Source organism: Cydia splendana, chromosome 21 (assembly GCF_910591565.1).
Source record: "Cydia splendana chromosome 21, ilCydSple1.2, whole genome shotgun sequence".
In the NCBI taxonomy this organism is placed as follows: Eukaryota; Metazoa; Arthropoda; class Insecta; order Lepidoptera; family Tortricidae; genus Cydia; species Cydia splendana.
The window spans coordinates 1529392-1546754 of NC_085980.1; the positions used below are offsets into that span (position 1 = coordinate 1529392).

General features: G+C 36.3%; 2 protein-coding genes across 4 annotated transcripts; one reads left to right on the forward strand and one right to left on the reverse strand.

Moving 5' to 3' along the window:
- Window positions 1-4018: 4018 nt before the first annotated feature.
- Window positions 4019-10454, reverse strand: LOC134801163 (translocator protein-like). 3 transcript variants are annotated; one of them, XM_063773708.1, is made up of 5 exons: window positions 10299-10454; window positions 7942-8189; window positions 6570-6664; window positions 5902-6104; window positions 4019-4907 (listed from the first exon to the last, which is right to left on the reverse strand). In XM_063773708.1, the coding sequence occupies exons 2-4, from the start codon at window positions 8177-8179 to the stop codon at window positions 5904-5906; spliced, it is 534 nt and encodes a 177-aa protein (XP_063629778.1). In that variant the 5' UTR covers window positions 8180-8189; window positions 10299-10454; the 3' UTR covers window positions 4019-4907; window positions 5902-5903. The 3 variants fall into 3 exon arrangements, with proteins under 3 accessions (XP_063629778.1, XP_063629779.1, XP_063629777.1); XM_063773709.1 differs by lacking the exon at window positions 10299-10454 and adding an exon at window positions 10112-10134; XM_063773707.1 differs by lacking the exon at window positions 10299-10454 and adding an exon at window positions 8958-9058.
- Window positions 10455-11407: 953 nt separating this feature from the next.
- LOC134800991 (translocator protein-like) lies at window positions 11408-12734 on the forward strand. Its single transcript, XM_063773488.1, has 4 exons — window positions 11408-11653; window positions 12187-12281; window positions 12419-12591; window positions 12681-12734. The coding sequence occupies exons 1-4, from the start codon at window positions 11419-11421 to the stop codon at window positions 12694-12696; spliced, it is 519 nt and encodes a 172-aa protein (XP_063629558.1). The 5' UTR covers window positions 11408-11418; the 3' UTR covers window positions 12697-12734.
- The last annotated feature ends 4629 nt before the right edge of the window (window positions 12735-17363 follow it).

Genomic DNA, 17363 nt, shown 5'->3' on the forward strand with positions numbered 1-17363 from the left:
AACGGAAACTTTATAGGATCACTCGTGCGCCTGTCTGTCCGACCATTCCTCTCCCCCTTTATCTCCGAAACTACTGGGTCTAAAATTTTTTTTTAAATTGACAAAATAGTTCTTTAGATGACAGAAAAACCTATTAGAAATGTGCAGTCAAGCGTGAGTCGGACTTAATTACTTAGTTTTTGATCCGACCCCTACGGGTTTTTTAAAAACATTTCATTCACGTTCCACATAAAATACATTGTTAAAAATTGAGTAATGTAACCCTTGGAACGCGACTCCGATTTGCACTTGACCGATTTTTATCACACAGATTCGTCTTTATCATTTCAAGGTCGTATCAAAATAAGATGAAAACCCTTACAAGGTGGTAAATCTGAATCGATCCAGAAAACCTTGGAGACGAGGTTTTCTTCACGCTTGACCAGTGACCAGACACTCCTGGCTTCGGGCAAACTCGGCTCCGCTCGGCTCAGCATTGCTCCGGGCAATTATTAGGGTTGACACCACTTGACGTCCTTTTGCGTGCACGACCACAGATAAGGAAATCACTTGAATTTTGACAACCCTAAATAGCCGAAAGGGATAGTGCCATACGTTAGAAAGGGATAGCATGATTCGTTCCTGAATCGCTGTCAAACTTCGGTTTTGTATAAGTGTCCTTTTTCTGTACGGTAGTATACTATTTTAATTATTCTGTGGCTTGACGTAGCCACTGCAGTAAATCTCCGGGCACAATATTGGTGCCCTTGGCCTTTCAAGGCCAATGGTCCTTCGATCCGAATCAGGAAGCTTGGACAGATTGCAACCTTCCTGAAGATTGATTGTTACTTAAACCTTAATTATTTTTAACTTTCCCACATACATAGCACAATATTAGTGCCCTTGGCATTCCACTCAAGGTCGATGGTCCTTCGATCCGGATGGAAGCTTGAATGGACAGATTGCAAGCTTCCTGAAGATTGATTGTTACTGCAACCTTGACATTAAGCCGTATTTTTAACTTCGCCATCGTCAGTTAAGAATTAATCCGCAAACTGACTTATTTGTGTCGAACAAAACATTAGGTTCATCTCTCTCTTGTCGACATACCCCAACCAATTCGGTTCCCAAAATGAAGTGGTAAATCATTGAGATATTATTACTACACATCGGTAACTCGTGGCATTTAGGTAGCACATAAAAGATTAGTTTAATTTATTCCTTTTTTTAGTGGTTTCTTTTTCTCGACTCGTATAGGAAGAACATTGTCACATCACTAGTCTGTTAGAAACTGTCAAGTGCCACGAGATACCGATGTGTGCTCATCACTAATATTTTAAGTGCTGCCTAAATGCCACCAGTTACCGATGTGTAATTATTACTATAAACTCTATAGAGGAGCCAACAATGAAATTGTCACAATCACAACCTGTATCACGCGAAGAAAACGTCGTAAGCGCCGTAAAATTCATGGCGCTTACACGTTTAGGTCGCGAGACTCACGCTCCGCTTCTATAGTTTGTTGTCAAAACAACAACTGTTCTGTGTGCCGGTTCTATATATACGTTAGTAATAAATATAATAATATTTCATTTTTTTTTATTTTTTTTTTAATGTGGTAAATAAGCATAAAACAGATCTCTAGATTCTCTAGTATCGGCATTTATCTATAGTTTATAGATTTGTATTAGGCATCGAAATGATTAATCTAAAATCTTCCACCAATTTCAGAATAGCCCCGAAGCACTGCACCAGTTTTTCACAAAGCAGTCAAGACCACAAAGGTGAGAGGTACCTTGTATACATCCTGGAAAATAAGAAATAAACACTGTCCGTCGGCACCCTGCTTCCTCGTTACTGAGGGATGCGAATGTATCGATAGAGAAGTGTCGATAACCTTTACCTTTGTCAGTTGGGCATGAGCATCAGCATCTCGGCTTTTAGAAAATGGGCGGCCATACCTATAGTGCGACATCAAATAGTAGAAATTAAATAAAATGGAACTACAAAAATTTCATACTAAATTGTTGCCTGTTAAAGCATTTTACGTCAAAAATGTGACAGTTACGTAAGAAGTGGCTCCTTCAATAATGTTCTACAATTTCTTGTCGGACTATGCCTGTAAAGGAAATTTAAATTCCGCTCGATTGCGTCTTGAATAAATTCAAGGGAGAGTACTCCGTAACATACTAAACGCAGTCACTGCTAGCGCAAGCTAGGCATTACGCATGTAACCGATAGCTCGTTTTTTCTACTTTGTGGCCAAAAGCCCCTACGAATAGAGTACCCGCCTAGAGTCCCTAGCAGCGAATGCACTAAGTATGAAGTGCCCCCTCCTCTGAATAAAAACCTGTACCTTCAAAATTTCCAAACTTTGGATAGATAATCTGGCTAGATTTTATCGACATCGATAATTCGATATTCAACCTTCCCCCTCACTACACTAGTACAATCAGTTCACAGTGAATTAGAAACAAACCAACGCTGTGGCTCTCCGCATTACGAGCAACAAAGTTATTTTTAATTAGGCTTCGAGCTTCATTTGTTCTCTAGGTTTTGTAAGAAGTTATTCATTGAATCAGGCGTTACTTTGCAGAGTTCCGTGTTAAGATACCACTTAGAAAACTTTCCGTTATAATATAAGTACTTATACTTAATATCTGAGACACCGAGCTTTGCTCGGAAAACATATGAAACTCAAAAATCCGCGTTTTCCCAGAGATAAGACCTAGCTAGATCAATTTATCGCCCCCGAAAAACCGCCCATACAGCAAATTTCATCGAAATCGTTAGAGCCGTTTCCGAAATATATAAATAAACAAGAATTACTCGTTTAAAGGTATTAGATACCTAGGTACAGTCACCTGCAATAATATGTTAAGTACACAACGAAGGCCGCAATAATATCTGACACGATCTTATTTGTAGAGCCATAAGAGCGTGTCACATATTTTTGTGGCCTTCGAAGAGTAACATATTATTGCAGGTGACTGTACCTATTATACTTTTAAAATTAAATGAAAACTTCCCAGCTTCTGGCAAGATTCGAACTTGCGACCTTTCGGAACACCGGTCCGATCGCTCTTAATCAACTGAGCTACCGAATCTCACCAGAAGCGTGTGAATTTCTCCATTCCTTTTTGTTTACGCCTTAAGGAAGAGCATAGTGACATCTACCGTAAAAAACCGGACAAGTGCGAGTCGGACTCGCCCACCGAGAGTTCCGTACTTTTTAGTATTTGTTGTTATAGCGGCAACAGAAATACGTCATCTGTGAAAATTTCAACTGTCTAGCTATCACGGTTCATGAGATACAGCCTGGTGACAGACAGACAGGCGGACAGACAAACGGACAGTGGAGTCTTAGTAATAGGGTCCCGTTTTTAGGGTTCCGTACCCAAAGGGTAAAACGGGACCATATTACTAAGACTCCGCTGTCCGGTCCGTCCCTCCGTCCGTCCGTCTGTCACCAGGCTGTATCTCACGAGCCGTGATAGCTAGACAGTTGACATTTTCACAGATGATGTATTTCTGTTGCCGCTATAACAACAAATACTAAAAACGGAATAAGATAAAGATTTAAGTGGGGCTCCCATACAACAAACGTGATTTTTGACCGAAGTTAAGCAACGTCGGGCGGGGTCAGTACTTGGATGGGTGACCGTTTTTCTTTTTTTGTCGTTTTTGCATTATGGTACGGAACCCTTCGTGCGCGAGTTCGACTCGCACTTGCCCGGTTTTTACCCTTTGGGTAGGGGTGCGAACTCCTCCCTTCGGGCAAACTCGGCTCCGTTCGGCTCAGCATTGCTCCGAGCAATTTTAGGGTTGACACAACTTGACGTCCCTATGCGTTCACGACCACAGATAAGATAATGACTTAAATTGACAACCCTAAATAGCCGAAAGGGATACTCGTATTGTCATATATTAGAAAGGGACAGCATGATTCGACCCTGAACTGCTGTCAAACTTCAGTTTTGTAGGACGTTTCCTTTATTCTGTGGCCCTAGAAAGGGTTGAAATAAATTAAAAAAATGTTTAGGTACATTTATTATTAGAGCAACAAGAAACAATAAAATATTCAAAAATAAATACTTCTAGAAAAACAGTTTATCGTGATTCTAGCTTATTTTACAACATGCAAGTTATTCAAGATTAATTTTTGACAACTGTCGTAGTTTTGTTCAAAATATGTGCACGTAGTGTGTGCGCCAAGTCTGTTGATTTGCCATTTTGTACTTATAATGAAGTTATAATCATTATGACAAGACTTATCTCTAAATTTATATTTACTTGGAATTTTAACGAAATGACAGTTCCGTTTAAATGCAATAGGAATGAGTAAACATAACATGTTACTTTTGGAAAATATTTAAGTCATATTAAATACACATGTATTATTGCTTATTTGTGCAAAAGGTCACTTCGGATCTTATAAACTAGGTATGATAAAGTAAGCCTTAAGACTAATGTATTTGACTCCTTTGGTAATGAAAAAATAAGTTTAAATTTATAATGCCTGTGTCCCTGATTTTTTTTAAACTATCTTAGTATTCTCACAAAAATAGGACATCCATAAATGGTTTTAATTTTATTTTTCTCTGTCTAGTTTGATTTAGAACACAATTTTCATAGGTAAAGTTAATTGTTCATGTTGTACAATAATATGATATTGCTTAGTTTTTTAACCCACACTTTTATAAAATGACATAGTAATAATACCCATTGTTATATATAACGAACAGATGAAACATCTAAAAGATCCGATTTTCTAAAACCGCCCGTTGCGACATTTCGACAAAATCATAGTGACACTTAAAATTCACAAAAATATCTTAAGTACTTGCTTGACAACGACATATAGCGGAAATAGGCATCTAAAATATAACACGTTCGATGGCTGTAAGCGTTGACTGACGAGTCGATATCTGAAACGATAAAAAAAATATTTGGTGAAATATCTATTTATACAAATTAATAAAGTTTCAGCGCAGTAATCGTTAAATTGAAAAAAAAACAACGGGTTGCACTCCGGGAGTGCCGGCAGAAGTGAAAACTCAATGACAAAATGTCTGCAGCACTATGTATAATTGAGGTTAACACCATCTATCGTTATTTCGTCGAATTACTTGAAACCCCTAAGCACATCACTGTGAGTACTAGAGTTATATTAGTACCAGTTTGAGGGAAACTCACTAGATGGCATTTAAATAAAAAAAGATGACATTGTAACAGTGTCCGTCACACGTGACGTCACGTCTTACGTCTTACGCTCTCGCGAGTTTAACATTTTTTCTCCATCACAAAAAGTGCTCAGCGCCGCTAAAGAAGTTTTCCCTTCAAAAAAAAACAACAAATTTAAGACAATGCTATAGTTACGAATTACTAGCGTCTGCCCGCTGTATGTATGTGTAAAACTGTAAAATGAATACTTCCTTCATCACATAGTCAATCAATAGGGTATTTTCCTACTAGTCAAATCAGTTACTTTTTTAGAACTGTCAAAACGATTTGCTAATATGGAATTTATATGAAACATTACATCGTGACGTCACGGTCAACTCACCTACTTTTTATATTTCTATCCGTTTTATTAAATAGAACTTGCCTTTAAAAATAACTCCTATCTGTGTTTTTCTAATAATTATGTGGTGCTTTATTTCATGCATGGTGTAAAATAATTTATTTTAAATACAGTATAAGCGAGCTGCGAGCGACATTATTATTATTAATATTAATTCTTTATTTCAGATAAATTTTATCCATTGAATTATTAGTTTGGCTTATGATTATGACTACGCAAAGCACAAAAGCGTAAGTGTAAAAAGTGTTAGTGTAGCTCAAATTATAATATAGTAATACTCTGATGCATACTTCGTAGATCCAAACTTCCGAAGTATTTATGTATATTATTTAACTTACCTCTACTTTTCCTTCTCGTCCTTAACCTCTGTGATCTTCACGGGCTCAGGGTTGTTCTTCCACGCGTAATAAGTTAAATGAGTGGCATAACCCAGCCACGCCAGATACGGCAGCATTAGGAGTCCAGCTGTCTTGTTTATGCTGGCGAATGAAATTGTGGTGATTGTCGCCGCTCCGGTGAGAACGCCGATTTCTATCAAAGCCTGGAAGAAATCCAATGGAAACTCGGTTTTAAGTTGGAATTGCTCTGTTGGCCCGCAAAGAATTGCATATATGTACTTGGGAAAGTTGACCCATGCGGCTGTGATCCGGGTGGCCGAGCGGTTATAGGCATTGCAGAGGACGTTGGTTCGCTTCCATGGGCATTGGAGGCCTTTGTCACTTTTTGCTTTGTTCATGACATTTATTTCGGTTTATAATTTATATAGCTGTGTTTCTATAGTCTGTCCGCTTTTCTAAGATCAATTACGCCATAGTAAATGTATGGCGAACTTGATCTTAGAAATCGGACAGGCTACACTCGAAACAACACATTAAAAAATTTTCATTAAAATAACTTAATTTGTTTGTTGTGGTTGTTTAATATATTTAATGTCTGCGTCCTACGGAAGTTTTGTTATTAAAATTTATTTGTTTCCTAATAAGAACCTAAATGTACGAATACTGACCAGTTTGAAGTCCTTAAGGCCGAAGAAGATGGGCGTCCACGCCCAGTTGAGCAGTAGCTGGCTCCCGTACAAAGTCATAGGGAGGACGGCGCGCTCTGAAAATAAACACACAGATGTTTTCAAAATCAAATGAGAGGTAACATTTTATCTGCTTAAATATAGGTAGAGTTAGACCTAGATAACTCTGTAGCAATTTGGATAGCATTGAGTATAGACTGTGCAAGTGTTATTTATACGTCATAATTTCATACATTTCTACAATTGTGTAAATTCATAATTGTATGTATAATTATAGCATAATTTTTAGACACTTGTGTCATATTGATGGAATTCTATTGCTAAAAACTGTTTAGGCAGAAATATATGTCATTCAATTACTCAATGCCAGACAGTTTTAAATGTCTAGGTAAATCCATTCACGTGATATATCCTTATCTTTTAGTTATCTTCAGATAAAGAACCTGCATATCAGTTTTATATTTCAGCGTTTACATAATGCATCTAGCTACTAAGTAAACAAATAAGAGCTAAGGAAGTGTAACAGTCAAGTTGATGATGATGATATCCTGTTATCCCTCATCAGGGACATAGGGCTCTCAGAAGGGATTTCCATTCTTCGCGGTCCAGCGCGGCCTCTTCCAGCTCCGCCCAGCCGAGGCCAACTGATGCCGCCTCTTTTTCCACTGTGCGCCTCCAGGTGGTACGTGGGCGACCTTGTCCTCTTTTTCCGGGAATTTTCCAGGTCAGCCCTTGCTTGGATAGGTGATTGTTTGGCCTTCGTAAAACATGTCCTATCCAGCGCCATTTCCGCAGAAGTATCTCCTTAGCTAAAGGGTTTTGGCCAGTCAGTTCCCATAGTTTAACATTGGAGATGGTCCGTGGCCAGTAGACTCCTACGATTCGCCGCAAACACTTGTTTACAAACACCTGGAGTCTACTGGTTATGTCTTGCTTGACGGGCCATGTCTCGCATCCATATAGGAGGACCGACTTTAACATTCGAGTTGAAAACCCTTAGCTTAGTGCGGCGAGTGATGACTGTGGAAGTCCATACGGGTTTCAACTGCGCATATGCGGCGCGGGCTTTATTGATGCGAGCTTCAACATCCGCTTCTACCTATACAAAGCCGGTCAAACAAGTTTGTCAGTAGCAAAAGGCGCGAAATTCAAATTTTCTATGGAACGATTACCCTTCGCATCTATATTTTTATAAATTTGCCGCTTATTTCTACTGACGGAAATGGCTTGACACACTATATTTAAAAAGTTCGAAGCTTTTCCTCTCTGTTTTTAGTTAATAATTTAATACCACCTTCATTCTGCGAGCAAGACGTCCGCGCAAATAAAAAATATAACACGATTGTTCTCTTACGTGTGAAACCATCGCACTCTTCCCACACCAGATACGACGCGTATCCCATGCCGCTGTAAAGCACAGTCCATGCCGGCCCGAACACCCATTTAGGGGGGGTGCAAGGTGACTTCTTCAGCTCATCGTACCAGGTCTTCTCGTTGCTGTCCCGTTTGATCTGGCCGGCGAAGTACAGGCCGTTCACCCAGCCGCCTACGTTGGGGAGGATTATGGAACCGATCGCTGGCCAGTTTGCCATTATGAGGTCTCTGGAAATCAAAAACATGACTTAATATCAGTTGAGTCGAACCAAGCTAACAATGTACTTAATGATAAAGTGTGGAAATTTTATAGAAAATGACAAAGCTTTATAAAATAAAAATAATAAAATATGTATGATGGCCATCAATAGCCTGTTAGATATTACGGTCATGCAGACGTTAATGAATTATTAAATATCTGGGATACCGAGGTTTGCTCGGGAAACATATAAAAATTCAAAAATGCGCGATTTCCCAGAGATAAGACCTAGCTAGATCGATTTATCGCCCCCGAAAGCCCCATATAGCAAATTTCATCAAAATCGTTAGAGCCGTTTCCGAGAACCCCGAAATATATATACATATAAATAAATAAACAAGAATTGCTCGTTTAAAGGTATTATATAATATATAGATAGATAACGTCATAAGGGGTTATGTACACTAAAAAATACCACTAATTTTGTTGGTCGCCATTACATTGTCTTCTTCACGTTTTATTGAGAGCCTGTTGTATCACTTGTGTCCCACTGCTAGGCAAAGGCCTCCCTTCCGCTTTTTCCATTCTGTGGTAATTTAACTTGGCCATGGGCACCACGGCACTACCGTGCGTTAATTTGATACAAAACAAACAATATAAGTAGTTATATTTATTTCACAACATAAAATAACAACAGTACATATATCTGTTTTAAGTTTTTTTTATACATTTAAGTGCCTAATTGAAACTACATGTATAGTGTAATAACCTGTAGTGGTGTAGGTAAAGGTACATACTTATGCATATGTGCAACATCTTCAAAATACTCCCAATGCATGTTTTATATTAATAACTATAATTATATTCAATAATCAACCAGTTTTCACTGACACCAATCACACACTGTATGATAATTGATAAGTCAATTACATGCTGATTTGATAAGTAGATTTTGAACCATTAACCTTTTGGATGCCAATGACCGATATATCCGCACCGCAGGTTCAACGCCAAAGACCGATTAATCGGTCACAGACCACAGAGCAACATAGACCTACTAGGCTGATGCATAAATTTCAATTCAGTTTTGACACTTCGGTGATATGGCGTCTGAGTGACAGCTTTTGTGTTTGACAAGGCGTCAAAAAGGTTAATAGGTACAATAATAACTAATAATAAGACAAGTATTTATTATTGGTTTCCCTCCATTTTGACTCTACTTTTTTAATCTTCCTAATATGTAAGTACCTTACATAAATCTAACATTATCCGCGGGAAAAACATTTGTGCCCCGATTAAAAAAAATTGGTCTGCAACCATTTAGTAGAAATATGCACTCTATTTACTCTCCATTAGATTGAAATTACTACTTACTATTAAAGAAACAATATGTGTGGTGCTAATGATGTAATGTGCTTATGATGTCACTTTTATTTACTGATCTGTCATACCAGTCTAGTGTGACGTCACAAGTCTGCTCAAGGTCTAGTCAGACAACATACTGATTTAGTCTCATAAATTAATTCTAACTTTATGTTATCTATGATTACAAAGTTACAATTTTATAGCATAGACACTAAAACCCATGCCTTTTTAGGGAATAAGGTATAATCTAGCAATAAACTGTTTCAAATCTGTATCATAGTATTCATAGTCATATTAAGAAAGATAGAAATTGAACTAAAAAATTATGATATAGTTTGAACTTAACTAATAAGTACTTATCAAAATAAGGCATGTAATAAATAAAGTAACTTAATAAATATATTCTACTTACAGACATCCAGATATTACGAAACTTTTAGACATGTATACTTATAGATACCTATTATCATGTAATAGGCTGATAAGAAAGATACTTAATTAAATAGCTATCGACCCCACAGTACTCCAATGACAGATAACGGTATATTCTGATTAGAATACTATTTCAATTAATAACTTTACTTACCAGTGTTCCAGAGGCTTCCAAACTGTCGAATAGTGTGATATCAGATAAAATTTAAATACTTAAGTGTTACTTACGTAAGTTATGCTTAGTGATGAGCAATATTTACATTCTAAAAATAGCTCGTCGCCGGCGACGTCGACGATTTTTAATAAAGCGAAAGTTTTGATAAAACAAATACGGTACATACCTGTTGATACTCGATATAAAACACCGGTGAAAACTGCAATGAATATCACGAGATTCACGAGAAATAGAAAACTATGTTGTGGAAAACCCTGTGAATGTGACTATGCGAGAGATTTAAATCTTCTATCGAGATAATAGGGACGCAATACAAAAGGTTACTTCTAAATTTGGCAGGTTAAGCTAAGGTAATTTCTAAAAGTCAGATGCTAATTTTTCGTCCCAATTTACGTTTAGGGTTCATGGCATGGACTTTGTATAACAATTAAATCCTCTTTAAGCTCTACATGCTCGTTGCTAAACTTATTTACATATCACGAAAATCAAAATTTATTAAAATATTTGTTATTGAATAAAAATTATGACGAACAAAAAACTATTTAGTCCAGGTTCGTACATAATAGTTGCTTGAAATGGAACGTAATATTATCTACATGTCACTGTCAATTTGACCTTGTGATGATGCACATTTTGTTTTGTTTTGGTAACACGAAATTATAGTTCGTATTACGAAGTATTAGGGTCTACATTCTAAACTCTGTCAATTGCAGCAGCCGAAAAGAGAACTCGACATTACAATTTCCACACCCACTCACACTTGTCTGCCGGGTGCAAAAATAGCGTAAGTCGTAAATTCTACTTTTATGCAATTTACAAACAACGCGATATATTAATACAAAAAGCTTCTAATAATAGGGTGTTTTCTTGTGCGTGAAATGTAATTAGAGATAAGGATATCATTTGTTTTGTAGAGCAGACACTGTTTGTTTATTTATAAATTTATTATCAGCTGTTAGTGTAAACAAATGTTGTTGTAAAGTTCATTAACATTTACGTTACCTCTTCCGCAGCACAGTATAGTAATATTTTGAAATAAATAATCACATACATTAGGTAATTTCAAATAACAAGAAGGAAAAAACTTCTTATAACACTAAATTTGCTATTATTTCCTTGTAAAATATTTGAATATTTCGAAAATATCAAAAATCCCTAATTTACATCCTATTCTATTTGAAAAATTGTAAAGTTTTCTGTTTAAATATTCTTATTACATCTCAGAAAACTGTAAAGAGAAAATTGATATTAATTAATGTGGTACATCCTTTTCAGAATAAACAACAATGCCAAACTGGTCAGCCATTGGCGCCATGCTTTTCCCCAACCTCGGGGGCTGGGCGGGAGCACTCACTATGGCGGGACAGACAAAGCAGCCTGACGGAAAGGCCTGGTACCAGACGCTGAAAAAACCAAGCTGGACTCCGCCTAACTGGGTGTTTGGTCCGGCGTGGACTGCGTTGTATACTGGCATGGGGTATGCTAGTTATATGGTATACAGGGATTGTGGTGGCATGACTGGTAAGTAATTCACATATATCAATATAATGATCATTTTTCCAGTAATCTGACCTGACAGTATACTTAAAATTAAGTATAGAAATAATTTAAAGTTTTTTTGGCCAAGACACAAAGATAGCCCAGTATTCAGCACAGGTCCTACACAGGGTATTAAATCCAAATAAGGCAGTGACAAAAAATGAGACACTACATAGTATAAGTTCCTATGTAGGTAGTGTCTGATTTTTCTATTCTTAAATTATTTCTATTCTATTCTACCTATCTAAGCTAAGTTAGTATTTTTCTTTGGGACCATGAAAAAATAATTTAACAAGTAGAGCTTCAGCTTTAACTAATAAAATTACAGTACACTCATTTTGAGAAAAAGCATAATGATTAGAGCTTAAGTATTTATTTAAATTTCATTGAATTTTGATAGGTACTAAAAAAAATGAAACTCTTGAAAATTCAGTGGAAGAAATTAAATACAGTATTTTTTCTTAAACATACTTTTTTGAAATAAAATTATTAATGTAACATAATGCCACTTTCAGATAAGGCTATCCTGCCTATGGCATTATATGGCGGCCAGCTTATATTCAACTGGACATGGACACCGGTTTTCTTCAAAATGCATTTAGTGGGATTGGTAAGATTTGACTAAGGGAACAAAATTTAGAAAAAAATTAAAATACTTTGTTGAAAGACAACAGAAGTACCACTGTACCAGTACACCATAACTGTAGCTTTCAGCGCAGATTTCAAAACGAATCTATTTAATTCCAGGCGTTCTTCCACATCGCAGCGCTAGACGTTACGGCGGCGGCCTGCGCCCTCAGTTTTTATGAAGTGAACCCAACCACGGCGTGGTTCATGCTGCCTTATCTCGCGTGGCTCGGCTTCGCTACCTGCCTTAATTATTCCATCTGGCAGTTGAATAAGAAAGATAATGAGAAAAAGTAATTCCCTACCACATATTGTTAATGTTTTATTGTTTTTTATCACAACACTTCTAGTTACTTCTAATCAAAAATATGTTCATTTATAGGGTTGGTCCGTTATAATAGTAGTGCTAACAAGGCAATAACTAAAGGGCGCATAGAAGAGACGTTATCATAATAACGGATTAGATACAATAGATACATTGTATGATTTGTATGTATAGAAATTTCCATGAAACATAACACTTTGTAACGTTTAATTTTATTGTCAGTTGGCAAAAACGTGCGCACGTCTTATTTTCTTTTAATTTTAACTTTTTTATGAAGCAATAAAAATTCAAGACTAATTTTCCGAAACCTGGTTTAAGTTAATTATATTATTATATTTTTCTGACTTACGTCACTTCACACATTAAGAACTTTTTAGCCGTTTACGTTTAAAGGCCCTAGTACACAATGGGCCATCGCCGGCCACTCCAAGGGACGCATTTATGCGTAAGTGATATTGCTATCTCATTCTACCGCATTACTGCGTCCCTTGCAGTGGCCGGCGATGGCCCATTGTGTACCTACTGGGGCCTTTACATTTGAGCGCAGTTTTTTTTAAATATTTTATTGAAATAAGTCCAGCAAAAAAAAACCCAAGAGCATATAGAACGTAGTGTTCGTTCTAAAAAACGATCAATTCCATTTTGAACATTTTTAACAAGCTTTTATTAGGTCGACCTGTGGCCTATTTTATGGCTCCTCTTCACGTTGAGCCAACGCCAACACCACAGATTAATAAATAGTTACTACGTAACAGATACTTCATTCCCAAACAAAAGCAAAAATACCTACGCTATAATAGCCTACAGAACCTTAATAATAATACCTGCTGCTCAGGACAAGAAGAAATGTACCATAATTACGCGCATAAAGAGTCGAGACTGTGTTGCCCGCCGTTCGAGTCACGTGCCAACGCGTCATCGTAAGAATGCGCTAGGGTTGTAGCTACCCTACCTATGATGATTATTGTAATAAAACGAATGTTGCGAATCAAATATGTTTTAGTTTTAATATAATGATTTATAATTTTTTCACTTCTCGGAATTCTCTGTTATTAAAATTTAATAAGTAGTTGAAAATATCCTAAATCGCGTAAATAATTTTAATAAATATTCAGGAGCAAAGCAACGGACAATCAACGGTTTTAAATAATAAAAGTTGTAATACGGTGCTACCAGGCCGATTAATTATTACGTCGTCAAAGTTATTTAAAAATACTTTTTCTAACCCTTCAATATAATTATTAAACTTTCAGGTGGGACCTTTAGCCCGCCATAAAAAGATGAATTTTTATTATAGGCTTTTTCCTTTGTTTTTTTGACTTTTTCACCCATCTACTGCACAATAATTACGTGGTTTCGGCATTTCGAAGCATAAGCGCGGGAAACGCGCGGTGCAATGCGGTGCGAGCGCTGAGGCGGGCGTTCGGCGGCCCTCTGTCGGTTGTATCGTCGACGATACGCCGAGCGGTAGGCATATAGCGCGTGGCCTTGAGCGTGTGACGGAGGCCTGGTTTCAGTAATTTGATTGTAATAGGTTATAGTAAGCTTAGCTTTCGGAATTTTGAATAAGGAACCTTATAGCAGGGTTTGCAATGTACGTTTCAGTGAGTTAATTGTAATACATTACAGTAACCTTAATTTTGGAATGTTAGATATGGAAACTTGTATCAAGGTTTGCAATGTACGTTTCAGTAAGTTGATTGTAAAAGGTTACAGTAACCTTAACTTTCGGAATGTTGCATATGGAAACTTATAGCAAGGTTTACAAAATATGTTTCAGTAAGTTGATTGTGAAACTTAGTAATAACTTTTATATTGTAACATTACATCTGTGAGGTTTTGCAATTTCTAGTAATATCACATATATAACTTGCTATTATGTTGCCTATGTAAGCTTATGGTAATGTTTTAGACGTAAATTTATGTAACTTGAAAATGTAAGGATTGTTCAACGTTTATTAAGCAATATCACCAATGCAAGTTACTTGTAAGTTACTAACACATTGCATACGTGATGTTCCGAAATGTTGGATATGTGTGTTTCATTAATGTTTCTGAAAGTTTCACTTACAATGTTGCATATCCTATCCAGGTCAACATTGCTGCAAGTGTTTTGCAAGGTTCATGCTCAGTGGGAAACCTCACAGTGCGATAGATTTTCCGTAAAGTGTACCACAAGAATGCATAGTTTGTCGAATAGTGATATCTTTCAAAATGAATAGGGGCTTTAGAAGAATATTTTTTGATCAAGTGAATATTTTTGGAAATAATCGCTTTGAAAAAAAACAAAATGTGTGTGACAATTTTTTTATCGTTCCAACCTTATAGTGTCGGGTGTTGTTGGATAGGTCTCTCAAAATAAATAGGGGTCTTAAAACAACATTTTTTGATAAAGTGAATATTTTAGGAATTAATCGCCTCGAAAAAACAAAATGTACGTGAGATTTTTTTTTTTCGTGTCAACGTCAACGTGTGGGATGTTGTTGGAAAGGTCTTTCAAAATGAATAGGGGTTTTAGAAGAACATTTTTTGATAAAGTGAATATTTTCGGAAATAATCGCTTTGAAAGAAACAAAATGTGTGTGACAATTTTTTTATCTTTTCAACCTCATAGTGTGGGGTGTCGTTAGATAGGCCTTTCAAAATGAATAGTGGTCTTTAAACAACATTTCTTGATAAAGTGAATCATTTCGGAAATATTCTAAACGAAAGAAAAAAAAAGGTTTTTCCTTCCAACTTTTGAAACATCTGTCCAAAAAATATGAAAAAAATCATGAAAATAGTGCTTAAAAAACTCAATCAATCAAACTTGATCAGTTCAGCCGTTTATGAGTTATCGCCACTGAAATATGAAACCTATGGAAGTGAAACGTCAACGAATAATGCGTGCCACTGTGACGTCATCTTAGAACTAAACATGGCGGTTTTAGTGCTGCCCAGAAGATTTTTACTGTTACTAGGTTTTATCGATACATCGATAACTTTTTAACGTTCTCGGCTCATTTTATTTAAAATACTAAGTATGTATTATTTGTGGAGTTTATGTTTTAATAGGAAGTACGTAAATAAATAAAAATTCTTTATTAGTATATTGTTATGTGAAAAGATACTTTGATTAAGTAAGATGTGTGGAGTCTAGGACAATTTCGTGCTTCAAATTTGACAGGTAAACGAGATGACGCTGTACTACGCAATACATATTGCGATTTTTGCGGTAACTCTGATTTTCAAAAGTTGACGTTTGACAACTTAGTGACCGCAAAACACATGGCGCAGTACAGCGCCATCTGTTTTGGATGTCAGAATAAGTGTACGTGTTTTTCTTGGACTTTACCTCTCCATTACAATCAATTTTGTTGTGTTGCTAACCCTAAAGTCTGTAACACACTACCGCACTGCACCTCGACCTTGGTGCGCCGTATCTATAAGTGAGAGCGATACAAAATTCAAGCTTATTAAGCGACGGGTGAAAAAAAAACAAAACACCTTCAGAACATTTTTTTTATTACAAAAATAAAGAATGACTTCCGCTCTTCAACTTCTTCAACATTTATTCAGCAAATAGGCCACAAGGGCATTTTTATACGTCAACATTGAATTTACATACAAGCAAAAATAATAACAATACATTAACCATTTTATAAATTACAACTATATGTAAGTATATGGTCTCTTAATGTCGAATTATATAAAAAAATATAATAATGATATAAAAAAGCCCGCAGGGCAGCTTGTGGAGTAACGACCCCACGGCCCCGAGTTACCCTAGTGCTCCCGAGAGTCGGTCAGGATCTCCATCTCCAGACACTTTCTTTTTATGTTCATTTCTTGGTAACCTATAAAAAATGATTTAATTATTAAATTAAGATAATTTAGTTGGTTTGAAGCGGGGTAGCATGATAAAATAAGAAAATATAAATAGGCAATCATAATATATCGATATCAAAGTCGATAAATAAAGTACAACCCTAGCTGAAATGTTTACATTATTTAAGCGTAAAAATATAGTTAAATAAATCCAATCACTTCATGATCTATAACTGCACAGAAGAACCTTGCTATTTATAATGTGAAACATCCTTACATTTCCCAGGAACATTAACAATAACCAATATTTTTCATGTAAATGATAGCGTACCTGTGTAAGGTTAAAGATGGCTGATTTGGTGGTTTTCTTATGCCGCACCCTAATACACTATACACTGGCATATTCGCGACGTAATTATTCACATTTGGCTTCAATTATTTTCAATCACAAGCAAAATATTGAAAGATAATTAATAATTTTAATTTTCACCACGACTTTTTGACAGGACAAGTACCGGCTGAACTGACAGACAATGACATTTGGGGAACTAAACATGGCGGATTTTCGGCCGCATTAGGTATTTACGTATTTTCATGGAACACTTTATGTACGTACTGAAATACTGTCATCTTTTTTTGCTATGGGTTACAGTGCTGAGTAAAAACGAGACAGATATATATTTATGTGTGTGCCGTCAAAATGGGTGCTATTTCTATAAGCAATTGTACGTATAGAACAATATGTCTTGTCCCTATTATATAGGTCCATGGTTATCGCTAAAAGTCTTCCCTTCTTATTTTAATTAAAAGCCTGGCAACCCTCATTTGTGACCGGATTTTCGCAGGCAACCCTATGCCATTGTATTTGCAATAAAATTACCATCATTTTGATGTATAATTCAAGCGTCAGACAGATGAGTACAATTATCGATA